At 35.8% G+C, this 26,805-nt stretch overlaps 2 protein-coding genes across 4 annotated transcripts; one reads left to right on the top strand and one right to left on the bottom strand.

Moving 5' to 3' along the window:
• Positions 1 to 11,841: 11,841 nt before the first annotated feature.
• On the bottom strand, positions 11,842 to 14,581 carry LOC122724886 (squalene monooxygenase SE1-like). Of its 2 annotated transcripts, XM_043960836.1 has the most exons (8): positions 14,116 to 14,579; positions 13,911 to 14,022; positions 13,643 to 13,817; positions 13,382 to 13,550; positions 13,068 to 13,289; positions 12,572 to 12,847; positions 12,199 to 12,477; positions 11,842 to 12,115 (listed from the first exon to the last, which is right to left on the bottom strand). In XM_043960836.1, exons 1-8 carry the CDS (start codon positions 14,344 to 14,346, stop codon positions 12,014 to 12,016), a joined length of 1,566 nt encoding a protein of 521 aa, XP_043816771.1. In that variant the 5' UTR covers positions 14,347 to 14,579; the 3' UTR covers positions 11,842 to 12,013. The 2 variants fall into 2 exon arrangements, with proteins under 2 accessions (XP_043816771.1, XP_043816772.1); XM_043960837.1 differs by lacking the exon at positions 12,572 to 12,847 and having other exon boundaries at positions 14,116 to 14,581.
• Positions 14,582 to 23,591: 9,010 nt separating this feature from the next.
• On the top strand, positions 23,592 to 26,333 carry LOC122724879 (squalene monooxygenase SE1-like). 2 transcript variants are annotated; one of them, XM_043960818.1, is made up of 8 exons: positions 23,594 to 24,059; positions 24,153 to 24,264; positions 24,358 to 24,532; positions 24,625 to 24,793; positions 24,886 to 25,107; positions 25,328 to 25,603; positions 25,698 to 25,976; positions 26,060 to 26,333. In XM_043960818.1, the coding sequence occupies exons 1-8, from the start codon at positions 23,829 to 23,831 to the stop codon at positions 26,159 to 26,161; spliced, it is 1,566 nt and encodes a 521-aa protein (XP_043816753.1). In that variant the 5' UTR covers positions 23,594 to 23,828; the 3' UTR covers positions 26,162 to 26,333. The 2 variants fall into 2 exon arrangements, with proteins under 2 accessions (XP_043816754.1, XP_043816753.1); XM_043960819.1 differs by lacking the exon at positions 25,328 to 25,603 and having other exon boundaries at positions 23,592 to 24,059.
• The last annotated feature ends 472 nt before the right edge of the window (positions 26,334 to 26,805 follow it).

Below are 26,805 nucleotides of genomic sequence, written 5' to 3'. Positions count from 1 at the left end.
TATTTATTTAATACAATTTTTTTAATAATATGTAATGTTTCTCTTACTTAATGTATTAAGTAGTAATTTTATTATTTATTTAATAATATGTAATATTTCTCCTATCTCATAATTTGTCTATTTTATTTTTTTATATATATTAAGAAATATAATTTTTTTATTAACTTTTTAATTATATCTATCTTAAATATATTAAATTTTAATATATATTTTAAGATATTTTTTAAAAATTAAATAAAATTACATTAGTGAATTTATATATTATTCGATAACCGCGGGCACTCAGGCCGAGCTCTTGTAGGAGAGTCAGACTCAAAACCCATCAGAACCCACTAAGCAAGCTGGCCCATTAACGCGCAATCCAGTCCACAATCGGACAGACCGGTCTAACTGAGTTCGGGCTCAGAGGAACCCAACTCATCTGATGGGGGAGTAGGGAAACAGGCCCAATTATTCTGCGACTCTATCAGCACGAGCGTCGAAAGAAAATTAAATGGCCGTCTGACGATGATGAGAAGGCAGGTACGCCCGTATGTACAGCTCTATATGATAGGGACAATGGCACTGTAGAGTAGGATGGTGGTTATGCATCACTAGAGGACAAGAGAAAAAGAAATAAAAAAGGAAGGTGTGAACCATTCAGGTAAGCTTACTCACTCATACCAAAACCTACCTCTTTCTAAATATCATATTATCATTATTCTAAAATGAAAAAAAAATAAATAATAATTTTAAAATAATAAAAAAATAAAAATTATGAGACAGAAATAATAGATTAAATATGGTCATGGGTTGATTCTGGTTCGGAACTAGGGATTTGATTTTATTTTTCGAATTGAATTTAAACTGGCCCGCTTTAAAACAGTTCAAGGCAGTTTCGATTTTTTAATGGTTTCGATCTGTTTTCAGTCCAGATTTAAAGCTGTCACGATTCTAATTTTAATTTCAACTAAATTCAAATTATAAATGGTTAATCCGACTTCGATTTTAAAAAAATTAAAGGTAAAAAACTTAAATAAAATATAAAAAAAAATAAATATAAGTATTAAATTTTATTGAATATATATTTTATTAAATAAGTAAATCATAAAATGTATTTTATAGTGGTTTATGCTTGAACTCAAACTTATAATCAAATTGTTGAACTGCATGTACCCAATTAAATACCAAGTTCAATTAAGGTTTTTTTTTTTTTTTTTAATGATGAAATCAGCAAAATTCAAGTGACGTTTTCTTGAGGGGCATATGGACATTAAAGAATGTCAATCCCATATCGGCCAGAATTAAAACTCATTAATATTTTATGTTTCCAATGCAAGGACAATGGAAATCGCTGAGCTCAGTAACGTGGGCTTGTAACCCAAGTGGGGGCTTTAAGGTGTTGGGACGTTGTTTGAGCCCTTATGGCAGGATCAGGCTTGGCTAATTTCTGGCTTGCCCGTTCCAAGCTGAGAGTTAAACCATGGGACCTGGGCGTAGGCTTGGGTCTCCTAGTTCCTAGAGCAGAGGGTAATGCGTGAGGCTGGCTTCACAGAGCAGCGATTACCTCTCGCTCCCAGCAGTGGAAGGATAACAGGTCAGTGCCATCCTGGTCCATATGGCTAGATGGGTTGTGCTAACTGGACCATCACTTTTTTCCCATCCACATTTTATTTTTTATTAAAAAAAATATTTGAAAATTAGAGTAATTGAAAATAAATAGCAAAACTATTGAAGCATATCAGATTAATAATGAAATGACTAACTCCCTATTTATATAATATATCATATAAAATAAATTGAATAATTAGAAATTATATTTTCCACACTGAACAAAATGCAAAGATACATTCCCTTTAATAGAATCAATCTCAGTTGGTAATCTAAGCCGTGCAGAATAGAGCAATGAATCGTGCACCACCAATATTTTTCAAAAGATCTAGACCATTGCGCTTTCATTTCTTGTAAATATATGATCTAGGATTCAAGATTTTCTCCAATTACAAAAAGGATTACTGATCCAAGTCCTTGACAGATTTGGACACCTAATTTCAACTGCTATAAATAAATACATATATTGAAAAGTTTTGTGGTACTTCTGAATCAGTGGCATTCAAAACAAGTCTCTCTTCTACTTCTCCTCCCAAAAGAATCGCCTTGTGGATTCTTCCACTGTTAAACCAAATGGTTTGAGCTTTTCCTTGAACTGCTCCATTTGATCCCTATTGACTAGTGTCTGCCACGTCCTGATGATCCAACTTGTCGACTGACCTGTCCGATGTCTTAACGACTTGCCGACTTGTTGTGGTTTAAGACTTGATTGGTATGTGAATATCTTTTCTTTCCTTCTTTGTCTTGTGAAATATAAGAAATTTAGTTTGTACAATGCAGGAGATTTTACTTGTACTGTATAGAAAGTTTTGCATTCTTAAGTTTTTCTAAATAGGGTGAACCTGGTGTATATATTGTCACTTTCCTGCCAATGAAAGGGAAAGGATTTTTATTCTCAAATTGTGTGATTCTCCAAATTTTACATGGTATCAGAGCCATAGAAGTTGAAAAGAAACACGGGGAGAATTCAGGAACAATGAAAAATTCTTCCAATCCTTATACACTAAATTTAAGTGACAACCCGAGCAATTTGACTACCTAAGTGCAATTGAAAGAGAGAAGTATGAAGAATGGACAAGGGCCATGTAGACTGCGTTGAGAGCCAAAAAGAAATACGACTTTATTGATAGACCGTCAAACAACCGGTGAACGATGCAGCGGAACTCAAAGATAAGTGGACAGTCAACTCCATGTTAGTTTTCTTAGTATTTAATACCATTGAACCAACACTTCGATCAACTATCTCTCACATCGAAAGGATGAAGAATTTGTGAGAAGATATTAAGTAGAGATTCTCACGAATGCAGTAGTTGAGATCTGACCTGGCAAACTATAGGCAGGATAGCCAATCCATTGTATCCTATTTCAGTAAACTCAAAACCTTGTGGGATGAGATTAATAATTATGATCACATAACAATGTGTGCATATGCAGATTGCAAATGCAATCTTACCATTGAAATGGAGCAAAAGTGTGAAGAAAAAAGAGTTCATTAATTTCTTATGGGCTTGAATGAAGAAGGTTATGGTACCGTGTAGTCTCATATCTTAAGCACTGCTCCTTTGCCTAATTTGCATCGTTCTTATGCTATGGTGGTTCGGTAAAAGTGAGTGAGAATTGTGACGAGAAGCAAAGATGAATAGCGCAACCCCATGAGCTTCGCAATTCGAGCCAGTGGTTAGAATTTCGGGGGGATAAAGATAAAAATTCTATTTACTCTCATTGCAATCGAGAGGGTCATGACACTGAAAGTTATTTTCAGTTAATAGGCTACCAAGAATGGTGGGGTACTTGACCTCGTGGCAACTCAGGTGCGCAGGCAATACTCAAAAGCCTGGGACCGACATGTCCATAAACAGCAGAAAATCTTTGTTGAAGGGACCGACATGTCCATAAACTGTAGAAATCTTTATGGAAGGGATCGACATGTCTATAAACTGTAGAAAATCTTTGTTGAAGGGACCAACATGTCCATAAACTGTAGAAATCTTTATGAAAGAGATCGACAAGTTTATAAACTACAGAAAATCTTTGATGAAGGGACGGACATATCCATAAATTGTAGAAATCTTTGTTGAAGGGATTGACATGTCCATAAACTGTACAAAATCTTTATGGAAGGGACCAGTATGTCCATAAACTGATATCTTCACCAAGGCCTTGCGCTAAGATCAATTTCATTTTCCCGTAGGCAAGTTGGGCAGTCAGAATCTTCATGCTCCATCTTAAGGGGGAGTATTGGAAGCAACCAGACATCCTGATGATCCGGCCTGTCCACCAGACATCCTGAGGTACATTTTGAGGATCCAACCTCTTAATGACCTACCGACCTGTATCGACCTATTTGATGTCTTGACGACCTGCTGACCTGTAGTGGTTTAAGGCTTGATTTGTGTGTGAATATCTTTTCTTTCTTTCTTTGTCTTGTGCATTACAAGAAGTTTAGTTTGCACAGTGTAGGAAGTTTGGCTCTCATTTGTCCCATTTTTCTGTTAAGCACATACTCACATGCACTGTTTTTCTATTTTATTAATAAAGCACGTACCCACGTGCTCTGCATGTTTTAATTTGTTAAGAATCAGTTGTCCACGTATTCTGTAACCCGAGTCTTGTGCGATGTGGATTCAAGCTCGAAGTAAATTTCATTTTCAGTTTGCAATGGTTGATTTGATTCAGTATAAATAAGAATGAAAAGCGGAAACAAGTCTCCTCGCTGCTAATTTTTTCAAAAAGAGAGTTTACACTCTGCACAAAGCAATATTCACATTCTCGTGAGTTTGGTTTGAGAGAGTTGCAGGAGGTTGGCAGTCCGACTACAGTGTTCGCACTTGGAAGAAGGAGTGCTCACACTCGTTAAAGGAGATCGACCTCTAAGATACGGGAGGTTGGAGATCTGCTGCAGAGTTATAAGAGGTCGAAACTCAGCAAGACCTGCTGCAGAGTTACAGGAGGTTGGAGCTCGGCTAGATCTGCCTGCAGAGTTATAGGAGGTCGGAGGTCAGAGCTCGGCTCCCGTGTTCACTTGCTTTCAGGAGATCGACTTAAGAGGTTATAGGGGATCAGCCTCTCAGTCTACACTTGGTATCAGAGCCCGGGACCTTGTTTATGCCCAAATACATGCCTCGGCATGAACCATCATCGTCGAGTGTTGTCCATAGTGGTAATGGCGGCAATGGTGGTCAGACGGCAGAAACTGGTCTGACGGTAGAAACCATAGTGAGAGCGCCCGTAAGAGAAGAGGGTGTCTCTCTACAGTATCCGCTCCTAACAAAGACAAATTATGCGGCTTGGGCAATCAAGATGCAAGTCTATATGCAAGCTCAAGGTGTTTGGGATGTCGTTGAGTCTGAAGATCCAGTTGATCCTCATTCAAACCAGATTGCATTGGCAGCAATCTTTCAATGGATCACCGAAGACACCCTGTTACAGTTGGGGGTAAAGAAATCAGCTAAAGAGAAATGGGATGCTCTCAAGGTGATGAACATCGGTGCAGAGAGGGTCAAAGAAGTACGAGCACAAGCTCTTAGATGGGAGCTCGAAAGCATAAGAATGGAAAATGGTGAGTCTATCGATGATTTCACCGGAAAAATCTCAACTGTTGTCAACAAGCTCCAAGCACTTGGAGAAGTGGTTAATGAAACATATGTAGTTAAGAAAATGTTGCGTTCAGTATCCCCTAAGTATCTTCAGATTGCCTCAACCATAGAAAAATTCAGAAATCTGTATGTAAAGACGATTGAAGAAGTAACTGATTCTCTCAAAGCTCACGAGGAGAGGTTGCGGAGCTACGACTCCAGAATAGACGAACACGTGCTACTCACTAAAGGAGAGTGGAAAGCACGAGCTGAGTCCTCAAAAACCAACGAAAAGTGTCCGTAGGACATGAATAGAGGTCGAGGACATGGAAGTGGACGTGGTAGAGGATGCGGCAGAGGCAGAGGAGGAGGTCGCGGCAGGGGTCGTGGCCCTCCTGGAACACGCCGAGTTTAGGATGATGAAGGACAACACCATCAGAAGTTCGACATTAAAAAGGTCAGGTGTTACAATTGCAACAAATATGGCCATTTTCAATCTGATTGTAAAGCTGAAAGGAAGAAACATAATGAGGCACATTTAGTGGAACAATTCGAAGAGGAGTCGACGTTGTTGATGCTAGAAACCAGTGAGCTGATTTACATCGGTGAAGAGAAGGAAGAGGAGCTAATGCTGAATGAAGAACAGATGCATGACTTTGAAGGAGTAGAAACGAAAGGAACCATGTGGTACTATGATATGGGGGCAAGCAATCATATGATAAGCAACAAGCAGGCCTTAATCGATCTTGATGAAACAGTCAAAGGGAATGTCAAGTTCGGTGATGGTTCCGTCGTCAAGGTAGAAGGCCGAGGTACTTTAGTGTTTCAGTGCAAGAATGGAGATTATTTTAAACTAACAAATGTATACTACATTCCTCGATTAAGATTCAATATTATAAGCCTTGGTTAGCTCGACGAATCAGGAGCAAAAGTGGTGGTGAATGGAGGAATTCTCAGAGTATATGATGCAAAGGACAGGTTGATAGCCAAGGTGCAGAGAACTGAAAATCGTCTGTATACGATGAGGATGATACAAGCTAAACCGAAGTGCCACTTGACAAGGTTGTCAGGAAAGTCGTGCCTATGGCATGCACGCTATGGGAATCTTAACTATCAAGCTTTACGCAAGCTTGCACAAGAAAGAATGGTGAAAGGATTACCAGAGATAGAAACAGTGAAGTACGTTTGTGAACCCTGTGTGATCAGCAAGCAGCATTGCACAAGTTTCCCAAAAGCAGGAGAGTATCAAGCAACTAAACCTCTAGAACTCACGTATGGTGATCTGTGTGGGCCGATATCACCTACCACATGCGGCGAAAACAGGTATTTCCTTTTGCTTATGGATGATTACAGTCGTTATATATGGATTGAAATGCTTAGAAGCAAAGATGAAGTTTTTAATGCTTTCAAGAAAGTGAAAGTTCATTTGAAGTCCAGTTTGAATGTAAGCTCATAATGTTTAGAACAGACAGAGGAGGTGAGTTTACATCGAATGAGTTTGGAGAGTACTGCAAGTTATATGGCATCAAACGCCAACTCACTACACCTTACTCCCCACAGCAAAATGGTGTAATAGAGCAAAGAAACCAAACTGTAGTGCAGATGATGAGGTGTCTATTAAATAGCTCTGGGGTGCCAGTTACATACTGGGGAGAAGCTGCACGTACTATAGTATACATATTGAACAGATCACCTACAAGAAGTGTCTAAGGCATGACTCCGTATCAAGCGTGGCATGGAAGACTCCCGAGTGTTCATCATATGCGTGTTTTTTGTTGCATTGCATATGCCAAAAACACAGCTCCTCACTTGAGAAAATTGGATGACAGAAGCATGAAGCTGGTTTTATAGGGATATGAACCAGGGTCCAAAGCATACCGATTGGATAGTCGGGATGTTGTGTTTCAGGAAGAAGAGAAGTGGAAATGGTAAGGCCAGACAACATCAAACTCCACAACAAAAGGACCACTTGTCATCACATACAAGGAAGTACAAATACAAGAAGACAAAAACCTCCAAAGTCAGGAACTGACACCGGCTTCCTTATCACCTATAGCCGGGTCAAGTCCAGAACATTCAAAGATAGGAGAAAGCAGCTAGGAGGGACTAAGGAGGTTCAGGACTCTTCAAGAAATTTATAGCAACACAGTGAAGGTCGACCAAGACTACGGTCTTTACCTCATGTAAATTAAAGAACCAGCATCTTACCATGATGCTGCCTGCAGTGAACATTGGTGACAAGCAATGATAGAAGAAATGGAGGCTATCTAGAGAAACAGAACATGGGAACTAGCAAAACTCCTAAAGGACTAGAGAACTATTGGTTTGAAGTGGATCTTCAAAGTAAAGAAGAATCCAGAAGGGGAGATCATTAAATATAAAGCGAGACTTGTTGCAAAGGGGTATGTACAGAAACAAGGCATAGACTTTGAAGAAGTCTTTGCTCCCGTAGCTAGGTTGAAGACTGTAAGAGTATTACTTGTTGTAGCTGCTCAAGAAGGCTGGATAGTGCATCATATAGATGTCAAATCTGCGTTCTTGAAGGGTGAGATAGAAGAAGAGGTTTATGTGACACAACCAAAGGGATTTGTTGAACAAGGGAAAGAAAAAAAGGTTCTGAAGCTACGGAAGGCCCTGTATGGTCTTAAGCAGGCGCCTCGTGCATGGAATATAAAGCTAAACAAATATCTACGTGAACTAGGGCTTCAAAAGATGTGTGATCGAACATTCAGTCTACAAGAAACACAAAGGAGATGAAGTGCAGATTGAGAGAGTGTACGTAGATAATCTGATAATCATGGGTTCAAAGCTGAGAGCAGTGGAGGATTTCAAAGCCAAGATGAGAGAGAACTTCGAGATGAGTGATCTTGGAAAGCTAAGCTACTATCTGGGAATAGAAGTCAAGCAAAAGCCGTATAGTATCACCCTTAACCAAGCAGGGTATGCAGAGAAGATATTCGAGAAGCTTGGCATGGCTGAGTGTAAGCCATGTTGGGTTCCAATGGATACACGAGTAAAGCTGAGCAAATCAGACGGAAGTCCTCCAGTAGATGCAACACTATACAGGAGTGCAATCGGAAGTCTAAGGTACTTGGTGAACACTCGTCTCGATCTTGCATATTCAGTTGGGATGGTAAGTCACTTCATGGAAGCCCCAACAACGAAACATCTAGCGGCCGTAAAACAGATATTACGCTATGTGAAAGGCACTTTGCATCATGGCTGCAATTACAACAAAGTTGAAGAGGAGGAGTTCAAGCTGGTAGGCTATAGCGATAGTGACTTAGCCGGAGACGTAGATGATCGAAAAAGTACGACACGGATAATCTATTTTCTCGGCCAAAGTCCTGTGCCCTAGATTTCACAGAAGCAGAAAGTCGTAGCCTTATCTTCATGTGAAGTCGAGTATATTGCTGCAACAACAGGGACTTGTCAAGGCACGTGGATTAGTAGGCTATTGCATGAGCTGATCGGTTGGAAGACAAACAAGTTTGTGTTAAGAGTTGACAACAAATCTGCAATCGCGCTCACAAAGAATCCTGTTTATCATAACAGAAGTAAGCATATAGACATTAAGTTTCATTTTATTCGGGAATGTGTTCAAAGAGGAGAAGTCGAAGTAGAATATGTCAAGACTGAAGCACAACTGGCTGACATTCAGACAAAGCCACTGTCTCGGGACAAGATCGACGAGCTGAGCGTGATGATCGGGATCAAAGATGTGAAGAACAAGCCTACGGGGGAGAAATGAAGAAAGTAAGCTCGTTTGTGCCATTTTCTGTTAAGCACATACTCACGTGCACTGTTTTTCTATTTTATTAATAAAGCACGTACCCACGTGCTCTGTATGTTTTAATTTGTTAAGAGTCGGTTATCCACTTATTCTATAACCCGAGTCTTACGTGATGTGGCTTCAAGCTCGGAGTAAATTTCATTTTCAGTTTGTAATGGTTGATTTGATTTAGTATAAATAAGAATGAAAAGCGGAAACAAGTCTCCTTGCCGCTAATTTTTTCAAAAAGAGAGTTTACACTCTGCACAGAGCAATATTCACATTCTCGTGAGTTTGGTTTGAGAGAGTTGCAGGAGGTCGGCAGTCCGGCTACAGTGTTCGCACTTGGAAGGAGTGCTCACACTCGTTAAAGGAGATCGGCCTCTAAGATACGGGAGGTTGGAGATCTGCTGCAGAGTTATAGGAGGTCGGAACTCGGCAAGACCTGCTGCAGAGTTAAAGGAGGTCGGAGCTCGGCTAGATTTGCTGCAGAGTTACAGGAGGTCAGAGCTTGGCTCCCGTGTTCACTTGCTTTGAAGAGATCGGCTTAAGAGGTTATAGGAGATTAGCCTCTCAGTCTACATAGGATGTTTTACATTCTTAGATTTTCCTAAATATATATTGTCACTTTTCTGTCAATGAATGAGTAAGGATTTTCATTCTCAAATTGTGTGATTCTCCAAATTTTACATTTTCTTGGTGTTCTATTGCAAAATCGCATGTGCCTCAGACACCATGGCTCAGGCAATCAAATCAAGGACATCACGTGGATACTCGTCGCTTCTTTAGTCTCCAGGATAATAAGACATATCAGATCAAGGATATTGATAAACTGGATGATGCTTGATGCGTTGGGTTGTCTCATGGATGATGCTTGATGCGTTGGGTTGTCTCATGGATGATGCTTGATGCGTTGGGTTGTCTCATGGGTGACCAGTGCATTTGGATGATGAAGCAAAACCTTTTCTCTCAACTTAGACATGGCCATGGACCGGTTTCGGTTTGGAACCAGCGGTTCAATTTATTTCTTGAACCGAATCGGAGCCGGCCTTATTTAAAACGTTTGAAGACGGTTTCAATTTCTTAAGGATTTTAGTCAAATTTCAGTCCAGTTTTAAAACGGTCACGATTGTAATTTTTTATTGTAAAAAATTTAAATAAAATATATAAAAATAAATATAAGTCTTAAATATTATTGAATATATATTTTATTAAATAAGCAAATTATAAAATGAATCCATTTACATGATATAAAAAATAAAATAATATATATATAATATAAAAATAAAATAAAATTACATTTAAATGAAAATAATATTTTTTTACAAATTAAAAATAAATTTGCACTTATTTGATAATTTAACTTGTTTACACATTAATTTTAAGTGATACAATTTTTAAAATGATTTATTTTAAAAATAAAAAATCAAACTGAAACTGAATAGTCGGTTTGAACCGGTTAATTTTCATCCGATTGTGGTTCCAGTTCACACGAGGGGAACATAATCGCCCTTCTAGTTTAAAGTTTTTATCTGATTCAGGTACCGGAAATGGTTGACCAGTTAGGTTTCGACGGGGGCAAAGTTATTACAAATCATTTAGGGGTATTCAGATAGTTTTACATATAGCAAAAAAAATTATTATTAGATCCCTATATATATTTAAAAAACTTTATTAATTAATCCTTATTCCAAAATTACTCGATTAAAATATTTTCTACTTTATAAAATTAAATTTTTAATATTTTTATCAAATAAATCCTTATCTGTCCCTCCCATTTTCTATTTTTCCAATTTAAAAAATTTATTTTTTATTTTTAAAATTTCAACTCCAATGCATTAATTTTTTTAAAAAAATTATTCATTCATTGCCTAATTTAATTTGATATGCTATTGTTGTTATTAAAAAGTAATTATCTCTCTTAATTAGTTTCTAATATATTTATAAAATTAAAATTATTTGTTAAACTATCTAAATTAAGAGAAATAAATTTTAAATTTTTATAAATAAAAGTGTTTTACGATTAATTTTTTTATTAATTAATAAGTTTCATGGACCATTTAAATTTAAAAATAATTTAATTTCAAAAATATAAATTTAATGGGTAATAGGTTAGATAATTTAAATTTAAAAATACTTAAATATAAATAAGTATTATTTTTTATAGATAATAGATTAGATTATTTAAATTTAGAAAAATGAAATAAAATATTGTTTCTATAATTAATGGGTTAGATAATTTAATTTTAAAAAAATAAAATTTATAATAAATATTATATTAAATTATTATGTTAATTTAACCGTATTATTTTTTATGAATTTGCATGTTATATTTATAGTAGAAAGGTTTTTTTTCTATAATAAATACTATTAAAAGTGAGAGATAAAAACTATTGCGATATTATGCTCTAATGATTTTCTTTATGCATTAATTTTGGAAAATTCCATTGAAATCAGGGATATCCATGCTTCTTCACCAAAAAAGAAGAGGAAAATCCACCTTTTAATTCCAAGAAAAATGGTGGTAGCTGCAGAATATTTCATTAGAGCTACTTCGTATTTTTTTTTTAAATTAAGAGGACGAAAAGCTCTCTCCTAAATTTTAAATGTGTTTTATATCTATGGCGTAAATTCAAAATTTTTAATTAAGGAGGAGAAACAATATCATCTTATGGATATAGAGTATTCAATTATTTTTTTAACATCTCAATCAAACAATTATTCAAATTCTACTTCAAACTAATTATTTAATCATCTTATTGACCGATACTAGAGATTTCAAATTCAAATTCTACTTCAAACTAATTATTCAAATTCTCCTTTCAAGCTGTAATCAGTAACAAAGGCTATAACTCATTTAACTGCATAGCAAATTTGTTAAAGAGTAAAAGAATAAATGTCCAACTAGCAGTTGTATTACATTTGAAAATTCCTACATCAAATCTTAAAAAAAAAAAAAAGAAAGATGAATCAAAACCTATTCTAGTTTACAATTTAGTACAAGATAAATGGTTAGTTCTGGGTAAATTTGATTAGCTATGCCGTCAAGTATCATTCATTTTGCTTGCTTCAATTTTCAAAGAGCTAAGGGTCTGCAGTATTTTGCCATGACCTTTGGGAAGAACATATGTTGAGCTCCTTCAACTCTTATTATTGGAAATATAATCCTTGATGCAACCTAAAGAAAAAGAAGAATATTAGGGAAAAAAGAAACAAAAAACTATGACTCATACAACTTAAAAGTGTAGTCAATATACATACTGAGATCATTCTAGCCCCCATCCATATCCTCTTGGCAGATGGCAATGTAAATACCAAGCGACCAACACCATAGACAGCCACAGCAAAGAAGTGCATAACCAAGCTCAATGGCTGAGGGTTTAAACCTGAGAGTAAAGCAATAGGTCCACTTGAAAATACACCTCCGAGGCTCAAGTAGTCGAAACATGCTCTACGCATTTCATCTTGTGCTGGATCATGTGATGCACTAAAGACTTTGTATAAGGCTCCTGCCAATGTATTTATAGTAGATGCCACTGGCTGGATAAGAAAGAAAAGAACACATGGTTAACATAAATTTACTCTTTTCCTTGCTCTCTCTCTATGAAAATAGACAGACTATATGCTTGACTACCTTGCGAAGTGTGTAGAAAGATTTAAGATATTCACAAAGGCCAGATGCATCACTTAAATCATGTAGAGGTCTAAGAAGATTCCTTAGAACAACTATATCAGAAAGCGCCACAGTCATTCCTCCTCCAGTTAAAGGATGCCTCATGTTAAATGCATCACCTAAAAGAAGAGCACCTGGAGTGGGATGAGGAGCAGCAGGCATGCTCCTATTAGGCATTGTTCTGATGTTTCCTTTGTTAATGGCAGAAATGAAAGCATCAAATAGCTCATGAGGAATCTGAAACATGCAAGTTCCTGATGAGTCCAAGGAATCAAAGAGTAATGACTTGTAATTTCAAAAGAAAAGAAAAGAACATCTCCTCCATGCATTATAAACTGAGTCATGATCGAAAGCTCCTTTAAGCTAATAACTATATTAAGGATCAAATTAAGTAAAAGTTAAAATAACAAATAACAAATGGTTGTATTAGCAGGCTAAATAAGCAAGTTATTAATACCTGGGGAGCCACTATGGATTTTAAATAGTTGGCCATTTCACCATTGGAAATTGATGGCAGTTTTTGGCTTACTGGTATGTCAACCAAGCAACGAATTTCTGAGCTACTAATACGATAGAACAAGATTGGTGAAGGGTCTGCCAGAATAACATGTCCATGATTCTGGTATGGAAGCTCACAGTTCTCCAATATCAAAGCAACAAAGCAAGAGGGGATTTCAACCTGCAAACATTACAAGGCAAAATCCATAAATTACAAGTGAAATTGTGAATAAGACATTCATAGCTATTGCAAGTTTGAAACCCGATCTTGACCTTGGCATTGCAAAGAGAGCGTCGCAAGTTTGAAAAACAACCATCACAAACTATTGTTAGTGGAGCAGATGCAGCAAGTTCTTGACCAGTTTTTGTTTTGTATTGGACACCCTTGATTGTTCCATTTGCTTCAAGCAAGGATGTTACTGTTCCTTGTTCCAATCTTACACTGTAAAGAGAAATTAGAGAAATTAAGTTATGAACTTACACGTTAAATGAAAAAGGTTTCATTAATGGAATTGGAAAGGAAACGATGATTACTTGGTTAGACTAGCAGCTTTTTCTCGCATCCTTTGGATGAAACGTCCATTGTGAAAGCTTCTGCCAGACACGTTAGAATCAAAGCTTTGCAAGGGATAGGAAAGTTTAGTACTTCTTCCACCCTTGTAAAGAGCATATCCAAATACTTGTTGGGCATCGATGTCTTCTACGCAATCTGCAGCCACTCAAAATGTATATAGTCTAAGAATTAGAAGTGACAACATTGGTTTGCAGTAATAAAAATTTTGGAACTTCCTATTCTGGTTACCTTGAAGTCCCAACTCAATTAGTTTTAGGTAGCCACCAGGTTGGAGAAGTTCTCCAACAATTCTGTCAGGCTCAGTCAAGTCTCTTTCAATCACATGTACGTTCCTTCCATCCTGCATTGGAGAGAAGGAAACAAGGACGTAAATCACATATTTCTGATAGATTAAAAAGCAAGCACACAAGAAGTAATAGACAGAGAGAGTTACCTTGCCAAGAGTATAAGCAAGAGCAGAACCTGCAACCCCAGCTCCAACAATAATTACATCTGGTTTCTTGTCTTTCTCTGCCTGGTCTATTCCATTTTCAGAGCTCTCTAATTTTTCATATCTTGCAACTCCTCTTGATGTTGTGGCTTTCTTCTGTGCTGTTATTCTATACAACAACACAAACCCCAACAAAGAAGCCATGATTCCTCCCATTAAGTATTCAGATTCCATTTCCAGAAGCAATATAAGAATTGTACAAGTGATGGTGAGTTTTGAAGTCGTGTAGAAAAATGGTTTTCTGGTTCCTTTATATAGTTTTCCAAATGTACGACTAAATTGATGAAATGGTTCTACTAAATCAAATACAATGAGATTTGGACAGATGCATAAGAATGAAAAATGTTGTCAAGATCTTCAAAATGAAATCAGTCTAAAAGACCACAAAATGGATTTCATTTGTTGTTTTTATTAAGCTGTCCATATTTGGAGTTTGGAGTCTTGTATTTGACCAAATAGGTCTTGAATTGCTGCAGTTGTCCAATGCAATTATTTGACTGGTAATGTAGTAGAATTGGAACCACATACCAAAAGTCCTCACGTGATACTACTGCTCAAGTGGGTTTTAACACTAGCACAGGTTAAGGATTTCTTGTCAGGATAAATTACTAGTCAAACATAACCCAAAGCCAATCACAAACTGTAAAAGGCAGAGTCTTCAGTTTAGCTGCAATCACAAACTCAGAAATAAATTATCTTAATATATAAGATGTCTTTTCCTTATTAAAAAATAAGTTATTTTCTTTAAAATAATTTAATTTTTTTAATAAAAAATTATTTTTATTAATTTTTTAAATATTTTAAATGTCAAAAAATATTACCAAATATTTTTCATAAAACAAAAGGAGAATTCAAGAAATTTAGCTCAACTCAACATATAAATAAATAGTTGTACAAATTAAATGAGATTCATTTATTTTTACTCTCTCCTATCCTTTTGGTTAAGATATAAATCAATTATAATAACTTTATTTTATTTTCAATACAACTTGTCTTTAATATTTTATTTTTTTAAACAATAATTCAAATTATCATTACACTTTAATTCAAATCATTAGTAATGATTTTTTATTTGTATAAAACTTAATATCCTTATTTTATGTTAAAAATGGATACAATTTAAAATTAGCCAAAAAATATTATTTTATAAACTAAAATAATTGTCATTGTTTAATCTATATAAAAATAAAATAAAATGAACAAAAAATATGTGATACAAGAAGTGGATACATGGTATATCAAATGAGGGATAGAATTATCTTCAAGACAGTAACTTTAATAACTCTTAAAGCCTTTACTAAATTAGAGGATAAATTTTGCATAAAACTTGATTTACAATTTATCACAATATAAAAATTAAATGAGATTTATTTATTTATATTTGGACAGTTATAACCCGGATTATTACAAAAATAAGCGGTTGAATTAAGAATTTCCACACCACATTTAGTTTAAATGGTTAAGTTTTTTTTTTAAAGGGACTAAACAGATAAAGAGAAAAATAGAGAGAGAAATAAAGAGAGAGGAAAGCATAGGGTTGAGCTCCTCTATAGATTGAAGGAGGGTGCCCAATCGTGTGAATAGGTGTTTTCTTTTTTTTATTTTGATATTTTGAAGGGTTGATGTTTGCGTTGGATTTTTGTTTGGCTTAATTTTTTATACTTATTTTCGATGCTCTTTCTGTGACTAGTTCCATCAAAAAGTGTAGGAGTTGGCTATTATGAGTGTCACAGCTCTTCATTTGCTCTAATAGTGGCTCCATAACTATGTTAGACCGAAAATATCATGAGCTACCTCTTTTTCTGGTGGACGTTGGTGCTCAATCATCATGGAATCAGTTGGTTTGCATAACTATGTTAGACCGAAAATATCATGCGCTATCTCTTTTTCTGGTGGACGTTGGTGCTCAATCATCATGGAATCAGTTGGTTTGCTTGGTGCTCTTCTTCTTTGGTCGATATGGTCATTGATTTCTTGGTCGATCATGGTCAATTATGGAGGCTTTGGATAGATGGGCTAGATTTAAAACTGTTATTTTTTTTCTTATTTGAGTGATGCTCTATCGATATGATTAGGAGTAGTGTAAATTGATGTCATTGTAGGGATGCTAAGAGGAAGCTAGGTTGGTTCGGTGTAATGCAGGTGTTGGACAGTGGGTGCATGCTATTCGGTGGTCCTTCGAGTTAGGGTTTATGGGATTCTTATGATTTTGAGTTGTAGTTTAGTTTTCTAATTATTTTGATATCTAATCTTAATTCACTAGATATTATCAAATGCAATGCCTTTTCAATGTTTAATTTGCCTGTCCAAACTTCAAATAATATAAATAATAAAAAGAAATATTCACATTATAGATTGAAAAATTGTTTTTTCTCATTCTTCTTTTTTTCTCTGAGATATTAGTCTCTTGCCCATCCGGATATGGGACATCGGTCTCGACTAACCGGATAGTGAGATTTTCACTTTTGGATTGTTTATTTATTTAATATAATTTTTTTTAATAATATGTAATGTTTCTCTTACTTAATGTATTAAGTAGTAATTTTATTATTTATTTAATATTATGTAATATTTCTCCTATCTCATAATTTTTGTCTATTTTATTTTTTTATATATATTAAGAAATATAATTTTTTTATTAACTTTTTAATTATATCTATCTTAAATATATTAAATTTTAATATATATTTTAAGATATTTTTTAAAAATTAAATAAAATTACAATAGTGAATTTATATATTATTCGATAACCGCGGAAACTCAGGCCGAGCTCTTGTAGGAGAGTCAGACTCAAAACCCATCAGAACCCACTAAGCAAGCTGGCCCATTAACGCGCAACCCAGTCCACAATCGGACAGACCAGTCTAACTGAGTTCGGGCTCAGAGGAACCCAACTCATCTGATCTGATGGGGGAGTAAGGGAACAGGCCCAGTTATGCTGCGACTTTATCAGCACGAGCGTCGAAAGAAAATTAAATGGCCGCCTGACGATGATGAGAAGGCATGTACACCCGTATGTACGGCTCTATATGATAGGGACAATGACACTGTAGAGTAGGGTGGCGGTTATGCATCACTAGAGGACAAGAGAAAAAGAAATAAAAAAGGAAGGTGTGAACCATTCAGGTAAGCTTACTCACTCATACCAAAACCTACCTCTTTCTAAATATCATATTATCATTATTCTAATTTGAAAAAAAATAAATAATAATTTTAAAATAATAAAAAAATAAGAATTATGAGACAGAAATAATAGATTAGATATGGTCATGGGTTGATTTTGGTTCGGAACTAGGGATTTGATTTTATTTTTTGAATTGAATTTAAACTGGCCCGCTTTAAAACAGTTCAAGGCAGTTTCGATTTTTTAATGGTTTCAATCTGTTTTCAGTCCGGATTTAAAGCTGTCACGATTCTAATTTTTATTTCAATTAAATTCAAATTATAAATGGTTAATTCGACTTCGATTTTAAAAAAATTAAAGGTAAAAAACTTAAATAAAATATAAAAAAATAAATATAAGTATTAAATTTTATTGAATATATATTTTATTAAATAAGTAAATCATAAAATATATTTTATAGTGGTTTATGCTTGAACTCAAACTTATAATCAAATTGTTGAACTGCATGTACCCAATTAAATACCAAGTTCAATTAAGGTTTTTTTTTTTTTAATGATGAAATCAGCAAAATTCAAGTGACGTTTTCTTGAGGGGCATATGGACATTAAAGAATGTCAATCCCATATCGGCCAGAATTAAAACTCATTAATATTTTATGTTTCCAATGCAAGGACAATGGAAATCGCTGAGCTCAGTAACGTGGGCTTGTAACCCAAGTGGGGGCTTTAAGGTGTTGGGACGTTGTTTGAGCCCTTATGGCAGGATCAGGCTTGGCTAATTTCTGGCTTGCCCGTTCCAAGCTGAGAGTTAAACCATGGGACCTGGGCGAAGGCTTGGGTCTCCTAGTTCCTAGAGCAGAGGGTAATGCGTGAGGCTGGCTTCACAGAGCAGCGATTACCTCTCGCTCCCAGCAGTGGAAGGATAACAGGTCAGTGCCATCCTGGTCCATATGGCTAGATGGGTTGTGCTAACTGGACCACCACTTTTTTCCCATTCACATTTTATTTTTTATTAAAAAAAATATTTGAAAATTAGAGTAATTGAAAATAAATAGCAAAACTATTGAAGCATATCAGATTAATAATGAAATGACTAACTCCCTATTTATATAATATATCATATAAAATAAATTGAATAATTAGAAATTATATTTTCCACACTGAACAAAATGCAAAGATACATTTTCTTTAATAGAATCAATCTCAATTGGTAATCTAAGCCGTGCAGAATAGAGCAATGAATCGTGCACCACCAATATCTTTCAAAAGATCTAGACTATTGCGCTTTCATTTCTTGTAAATATACGATCTAGGATTCAAGATTTTCTCCAATTACAAAAAAGATTACTGATCCAAGTCCTTGACAGATTTGGACACCTAATTTCAACTGCTATAAATAAATACATATATTGAAAAGTTTTGTGGTACTTCTGAATCAATGGCATTCAAAACAAGTCTCTATTCTACTTCTCCTCCCAAAAGAATCGCCTTGTGGATTCTTCCACTGTTAAACCAAATGGTTTGAGCTTTTCCTTGAACTGCTCCATTTGATCCCTATTGACTAGTGTCTGCCACGTCCTGATGATCCAACTTGTCGACTGACCTGTCTGATGTCTTAACGACTTGCCGACTTGTGGTTTAAGACTTGATTGGTGTGTGAATATCTTTTCTTTCCTTCTTTATCTTGTGAAATGTAAGAAATTTAGTTTGTACAATGCAGGAAATTTTACTTGTACTATATAGAAAGTTTTGCATTCTTAAGTTTTTCTAAATAGGGTGAACCTGGTGTATATATTGTCACTTTCCTGCCAATGAAAGGGAAAGGATTTTTATTCTCAAATTGTGTGATTCTCCAAATTTTACATGGTATCAGAGCCATAGAAGTTGAAAAGAAACACGGGGAGAATTCAGGAACAATGAAAAATTCTTCCAATCCTTATACACTAACTTGAAGTGACAACCCGAGCAATTTGACTACCTAAGTGCAATTGAAAGAGAGAAGTATGAAGAATGGACAAGGGCCATGTGGACTGCGTTGAGAGCCAAAAAGAAATACGACTTTATTGATAGACCGTCAAACAACCGGTGAACGATGCAGCGGAACTCAAAGATAAGTGGACATTTAACTCCATGTTAGTTTTCTTAGTATTTAATACCATTGAACCAACACTTCGATCAACTATCTCTCACGTCGAAAGGATGAAGAATTTGTGAGAAGATATTAAGTAGAGATTCTCACGAATGCAGTAGTTGAGATCTGACCTGGCAAACTGTAGGCAGGATAGCCAATCCATTGTATCCTATTTCAGTAAACTCAAAACCTTGTGGGATGAGATTAATAATTATGATCACATAACAATGTGTGCATATGCAGATTGCAAATGCAATCTTACCATTGAAATGGAGCAAAAGTGTGAAGAAAAAAGAGTTCATTAATTTCTTATGGGCTTGAATGAAGAAGGTTATGGTACCGTGTAGTCTCATATCTTAAGCACTGCTCCTTTGCCTAATTTGCATCATTCTTATGCTATGGTGGTTCGGTAAAAGTGAGTGAGAATTGTGACGAGAAGCAAAGATGAATAGTGCAACCCCATGAGCTTCGCAATTCGAGCCAGTGGTTAGAATTTCGGGGGGATAAAGATAAAAATTCTATTTACTCTCATTGCAATCGAGAGGGTCATGACACTGAAAGTTATTTTCAGTTAATAGGCTACCAAGAATGGTGGGGTACTTGACCTCGTGGCAACTCAGGTGTGCAGGCAATACTCAAAAGCCTGGGACCGACATGTCCATAAACAGCAGAAAATCTTTGTTGAAGGGACCGACATATCCATAAACTGTAGAAATCTTTATGGAAGGGATCGACATGTCTATAAACTGTAGAAAATCTTTGTTGAAGGGACCGACATGTCCATAAACTGTAGAAATCTTTATGAAAGAGATCGACATGTCTATAAACTACAGAAAATCTTTGATGAAGGGACCGACATATCCATAAATTGTAGAAATCTTTATTGAAGGGATTGACATGTCCATAAACTGTACAAAATCTTTATGGAAGGGACCAGTATGTCCATAAACTGCATGTCCATAAACTGATATCTTCACCAAGGCCTTGCGCAAAGATCAATTTCATTTTCCCCTAGGCAAGTTGGGCAGTTAGAATCTTCATGCTCCATCTTAAGGGGGAGTATTGGAAGCAACCAGACATCCTAATGATCCGGCTTGTCCACCAGACATCCTGAGGTACATTTTGAGGATCCAACCTCTTAATTGTAACGACCCGAAAATCGGACCGCTACCGGCGCTAGGATCCAGGTCGGCTTAAGGCCGCCGGGACCCGTAGCAAGCCTGACATGCAACCTGTAAACCTAATTAATCCCATACATGATCAACAACATACATAAAAAATTTAAAACTTTTCTTTCATTCGTTCCTCATACGCCAAACTCAACCTGTGCATGCACTAGACATAATCATAATCATAAAACATGATCCCTCTGTGGGATCTCATCAATGCCCCAATGGGCAAATACAACATGTGTTGAGTTGGCTAAACATAAACATCAATAATATTAAGATCATGTTTCAAAAAGGGATTACATTATACTATGGTCAAGCACACTTCTAACCTTAATATCGTTACATTACATATCTATACATCATAATACAGTCTGTCATGTCCACATTCTAACTATTACATACATAAGACTTCATTACTCTTCTTGACTTCTCTGTCTAACCCGTACCTGCAAACCTAGGGAATTTGGGAGAGAGGTGAGCTACTAGAGCCCAGTGAGCAGAATCACAAAGCATTTAAAACACATGCTATCATGGAATGCATCACATCACAATTAATCATATCAAGGATGAACTTGTCACCATTTAGCCCTCTACATATTCCAATCATGCCAGGGGCGTAGTGCAGGCCACACCTGGTCTTTCTCTTATACATAACATAACATAACATACATAATCCATGGTGCCGGGGGCGTAGTGCAGGCCACGTCCGGTCTTTCTCTTACATAGTGCCAGGGGCGTAGTGCAGGCCACACCTGGACTTCCATACTATATCATCATGTCATAACATATGAGGGCTAATGGATCATTCAACATTCATCCACATCAACAACATATTATGCAATGCAACATATTCGTGATTTCTAATGCAAACAACCTAAAATATCACATGGCATTCGTGATGCATGAATATGCTCAAAACTGATTTATTTACTTGAAAGCATAAGAGTTATTCTACTCACCTCTGGCTAGCTCTGACACTGACTGAAGCAGCTGACTCACTGCTGAGGTCCTCGGTTCCTCGGGTCCGAACCTACACAGGTGGACTCAAATGAGGGACCAACATACTATAACATGACTTTGAAAACATCCCCCAAAAACCCTCTAAAACACCTCAAAACATTCATGCAAAAACATGCAAAGAAAGGCTGGACAGGGCACTTTCGGCGGCAGGTTCGGCGGCCGAAAGTCCCTCCAGAGCCGAAAGTCAGGCAGTTTCGGCGGCACCTTCGGCGGCCGAAACTCCCAGACAGAGGCGAAACTCATGCATGTTCGGCAGCACTTTCGGCGGCCGAAACTCCCAGACAGAGACGAAAGTCTCCTTTCAGGGGCAAGCTTCGGCAGCCGAAGGCTGCCTCCACAAGAGGGTTCGGCGGCCGAAAGTCCCTTCGGCTGCCGAACCTGGTTTCTCCCAAAGGGCAGAAACTTGGTTCAAACATGCACAAATGCCTCCAAACTCATACCATCATGCATTTAGCTCAACCAAAACATGCATACAAGTTCCTAGGGGTCTCAAGCTACCTTAAACCCTAACTACAACACATCAAACATACATTTACAAGCCACATTGTTCAAAACTCATCAAAAACCCATAAACTCAACCTAAGTTTACTCATGCCCGTGCTGGCCCCGAGAGCGTCGTCGGGAATACCTTGCACATCAAGGCATCTGACAAAGTCTGCAGCTCCATGAAAGTTTTGTAGTTCAAGACGTGCTCCCGGGGGTTTCCAGCTCCGTCGTACACCGCCATAGGTGGCATCATAAATTTCTTCGAGACGGTCCATCAACCCTTCAAAATATCAAAATAAAAAAAAGAAAACACCTATTCACACGATTGGGCACCCTCCTTCAATCTATAGAGGAGCTCAACCCTATGCTTTCCTCTCTCTTTATTTCTCTCTCTATTTTTCTCTTTATCTGTTTAGTCCCTTTAAAAAAAAAAACTTAACCATTTAAACTAAATGTGGTGTGGAAATTCTTAATTCAACCGCTTATTTTTGTAATAATCCGGGTTATAACTGTCCAAATATAAATAAATAAATCTCATTTAATTTTTATATTGTGATAAATTGTAAATCAAGTTTTATGCAAAATTTATCCTCTAATTTAGTAAAGGCTTTAAGAGTTATTAAAGTTACTGTCTTGAAGATAATTCTATCCCTCATTTGATATACCATGTATCCACTTCTTGTATCACATATTTTTTGTTCATTTTATTTTATTTTTATATAGATTAAACAATGACAATTATTTTAGTTTATAAAATAATATTTTTTGGCTAATTTTAAATTGTATCCATTTTTAACATAAAATAAGGATATTAAGTTTTATACAAATAAAAAATCATTACTAATGATTTGAATTAAAGTGTAATGATAATTTGAATTATTATTTAAAAAAATAAAATATTAAAGACAAGTTGTATTGAAAATAAAATAAAGTTATTATAATTGATTTATATCTTAACCAAAAGGATAGGAGAGAGTAAAAATAAATGAATCTCATTTAATTTGTACAACTATTTATTTATATGTTGAGTTGAGCTAAATTTCTTGAATTCTCCTTTTGTTTTATGAAAAATATTTGGTAATATTTTTTGACATTTAAAATATTTAAAAAATTAATAAAAATAATTTTTTATTAAAAAAATTAAATTATTTTAAAGAAAATAACTTATTTTTTAATAAGGAAAAGACATCTTATATATTAAGATAATTTATTTCTGAGTTTGTGATTGCAGCTAAACTGAAGACTCTGCCTTTTACAGTTTGTGATTGGCTTTGGGTTATGTTTGACTAGTAATTTATCCTGACAAGAAATCCTTAACCTGTGCTAGTGTTAAAACCCACTTGAGCAGTAGTATCACGTGAGGACTTTTGGTATGTGGTTCCAATTCTACTACATTACCAGTCAAATAATTGCATTGGACAACTGCAGCAATTCAAGACCTATTTGGTCAAATACAAGACTCCAAACTCCAAATATGGACAGCTTAATAAAAACAACAAATGAAATCCATTTTGTGGTCTTTTAGACTGATTTCATTTTGAAGATCTTGACAACATTTTTCATTCTTATGCATCTGTCCAAATCTCATTGTATTTGATTTAGTAGAACCATTTCATCAATTTAGTCGTACATTTGGAAAACTATATAAAGGAACCAGAAAACCATTTTTCTACACGACTTCAAAACTCACCATCACTTGTACAATTCTTATATTGCTTCTGGAAATGGAATCTGAATACTTAATGGGAGGAATCATGGCTTCTTTGTTGGGGTTTGTGTTGTTGTATAGAATAACAGCACAGAAGAAAGCCACAACATCAAGAGGAGTTGCAAGATATGAAAAATTAGAGAGCTCTGAAAATGGAATAGACCAGGCAGAGAAAGACAAGAAACCAGATGTAATTATTGTTGGAGCTGGGGTTGCAGGTTCTGCTCTTGCTTATACTCTTGGCAAGGTAACTCTCTCTGTCTATTACTTCTTGTGTGCTTGCTTTTTAATCTATCAGAAATATGTGATTTACGTCCTTGTTTCCTTCTCTCCAATGCAGGATGGAAGGAACGTACATGTGATTGAAAGAGACTTGACTGAGCCTGACAGAATTGTTGGAGAACTTCTCCAACCTGGTGGCTACCTAAAACTAATTGAGTTGGGACTTCAAGGTAACCAGAATAGGAAGTTCCAAAATTTTTATTACTGCAAACCAATGTTGTCACTTCTAATTCTTAGACTATATACATTTTGAGTGGCTGCAGATTGCGTAGAAGACATCGATGCCCAACAAGTATTTGGATATGCTCTTTACAAGGGTGGAAGAAGTACTAAACTTTCCTATCCCTTGCAAAGCTTTGATTCTAACGTGTCTGGCAGAAGCTTTCACAATGGACGTTTCATCCAAAGGATGCGAGAAAAAGCTGCTAGTCTAACCAAGTAATCATCGTTTCCTTTCCAATTCCATTAATGAAACCTTTTTCATTTAACGTGTAAGTTCATAACTTAATTTCTCTAATTTCTCTTTACAGTGTAAGATTGGAACAAGGAACAGTAACATCCTTGCTTGAAGCAAATGGAACAATCAAGGGTGTCCAATACAAAACAAAAACTGGTCAAGAACTTGCTGCATCTGCTCCACTAACAATAGTTTGTGATGGTTGTTTTTCAAACTTGCGACGCTCTCTTTGCAATGCCAAGGTCAAGATCGGGTTTCAAACTTGCAATAGCTATGAATGTCTTATTCACAATTTCACTTGTAATTTATGGATTTTGCCTTGTAATGTTTGCAGGTTGAAATCCCCTCTTGCTTTGTTGCTTTGATATTGGAGAACTGTGAGCTTCCATACCAGAATCATGGACATGTTATTCTGGCAGACCCTTCACCAATCTTGTTCTATCGTATTAGTAGCTCAGAAATTCGTTGCTTGGTTGACATACCAGTAAGCCAAAAACTGCCATCAATTTCCAATGGTGAAATGGCCAACTATTTAAAATCCATAGTGGCTCCCCAGGTATTAATAACTTGCTTATTTAGCCTGCTAATACAACCATTTGTTATTTGTTATTTTAACTTTTACTTAATTTGATCCTTAATATAGTTATTAGCTTAAAGGAGCTTTCGATCATGACTCAGTTTATAATGCATGGAGGAGATGTTCTTTTCTTTTCTTTTGAAATTACAAGTCATTACTCTTTGATTCCTTGGACTCATCAGGAACTTGCATGTTTCAGATTCCTCATGAGCTATTTGATGCTTTCATTTCTGCCATTAACAAAGGAAACATCAGAACAATGCCTAATAGGAGCATGCCTGCTGCTCCTCATCCCACTCCAGGTGCTCTTCTTTTAGGTGATGCATTTAACATGAGGCATCCTTTAACTGGAGGAGGAATGACTGTGGCGCTTTCTGATATAGTTGTTCTAAGGAATCTTCTTAGACCTCTACATGATTTAAGTGATGCATCTGGCCTTTGTGAATATCTTAAATCTTTCTACACACTTCGCAAGGTAGTCAAGCATATAGTCTGTCTATTTTCATAGAGAGAGAGCAAGGAAAAGAGTAAATTTATGTTAACCATGTGTTCTTTTCTTTCTTATCCAGCCAGTGGCATCTACTATAAATACATTGGCAGGAGCCTTATACAAAGTCTTTAGTGCATCACATGATCCAGCACAAGATGAAATGCGTAGAGCATGTTTCGACTACTTGAGCCTCGGAGGTGTATTTTCAAGTGGACCTATTGCTTTACTCTCAGGTTTAAACCCTCAGCCATTGAGCTTGGTTATGCACTTCTTTGCTGTGGCTGTCTATGGTGTTGGTCGCTTGGTATTTACATTGCCATCTGCCAAGAGGATATGGATGGGGGCTAGAATGATCTCAGTATGTATATTGACTACACTTTTAAGTTGTATGAGTCATAGTTTTTTGTTTCTTTTTTCCCTAATATTCTTCTTTTTCTTTAGGTTGCATCAAGGATTATATTTCCAATAATAAGAGTTGAAGGAGCTCAACATATGTTCTTCCCAAAGGTCATGGCAAAATACTGCAGACCCTTAGCTCTTTGAAAATTGAAGCAAGCAAAATGAATGATACTTGACGGCATAGCTAATCAAATTTACCCAGAACTAACCATTTATCTTGTACTAAATTGTAAACTAGAATAGGTTTTGATTCATCTTTCTTTTTTTTTTTTTTAAGATTTGATGTAGGAATTTTCAAATGTAATACAACTGCTAAATGGACATTTATTCTTTTACTCTTTAACAAATTTGGTATGCAGTTAAATGAGTTATGGCCTTTGTTACTGATTACAGCTTGAAAGGAGAATTTGAATAATTAGTTTGAAGTAGAATTTGAATTCGAAACCTCTAGTATCGGTCAATAAGATGATTGAATAATTAAGATGATTGAATCATTAGTTTGAAGTAGAATTTGAATAATTGTTTGATTGAGATGTTAAAAAAATAATTGAATACTCTACATCCATAAGATGATATTGTTTCTCCTCCTTAATCAAAAGTTTCGAATTTACGTCATAAATATAAAACACATTTAAAATTTAGGAGAGAGTTTTTCATCCTTTTAATGGGTCTACGTAGCTCTAATAAGTCAAATCAATAATTTAAAAAAAAAAACAAAGTAGCTCTAATAAGTTATAGATTTGAAGTAATCCAAAAAAACAGAAAAACACAAAATAGTTCTAATAAGT

This window comes from Manihot esculenta, chromosome 10 (genome assembly GCF_001659605.2).
Source record: "Manihot esculenta cultivar AM560-2 chromosome 10, M.esculenta_v8, whole genome shotgun sequence".
In the NCBI taxonomy this organism is placed as follows: Eukaryota; Viridiplantae; Streptophyta; class Magnoliopsida; order Malpighiales; family Euphorbiaceae; genus Manihot; species Manihot esculenta.
This window is presented reverse-complemented; position numbering and strand designations above follow the sequence as displayed.

Excerpts from the sequence above, each read along its gene's own strand:
- LOC122724886 (XM_043960836.1), bottom strand. The coding sequence starts at position 14,346 with ATGGAATCTGAATACTTAATGGGAGGAATCATGGCTTCTTTGTTGGGG. Across the intron at positions 14,023-14,115 it reads TTGCTTATACTCTTGGCAAG|GATGGAAGGAACGTACATGT; the intron begins GTAACTCTCTCT and ends TCTCCAATGCAG. Across the intron at positions 12,478-12,571 it reads CTTTCTACACACTTCGCAAG|CCAGTGGCATCTACTATAAA; the intron begins GTAGTCAAGCAT and ends TTTCTTATCCAG.
- LOC122724879 (XM_043960818.1), top strand. The coding sequence starts at position 23,829 with ATGGAATCTGAATACTTAATGGGAGGAATCATGGCTTCTTTGTTGGGG. Across the intron at positions 24,794-24,885 it reads GCTCTCTTTGCAATGCCAAG|GTTGAAATCCCCTCTTGCTT; the intron begins GTCAAGATCGGG and ends TAATGTTTGCAG. Across the intron at positions 25,604-25,697 it reads CTTTCTACACACTTCGCAAG|CCAGTGGCATCTACTATAAA; the intron begins GTAGTCAAGCAT and ends TTTCTTATCCAG.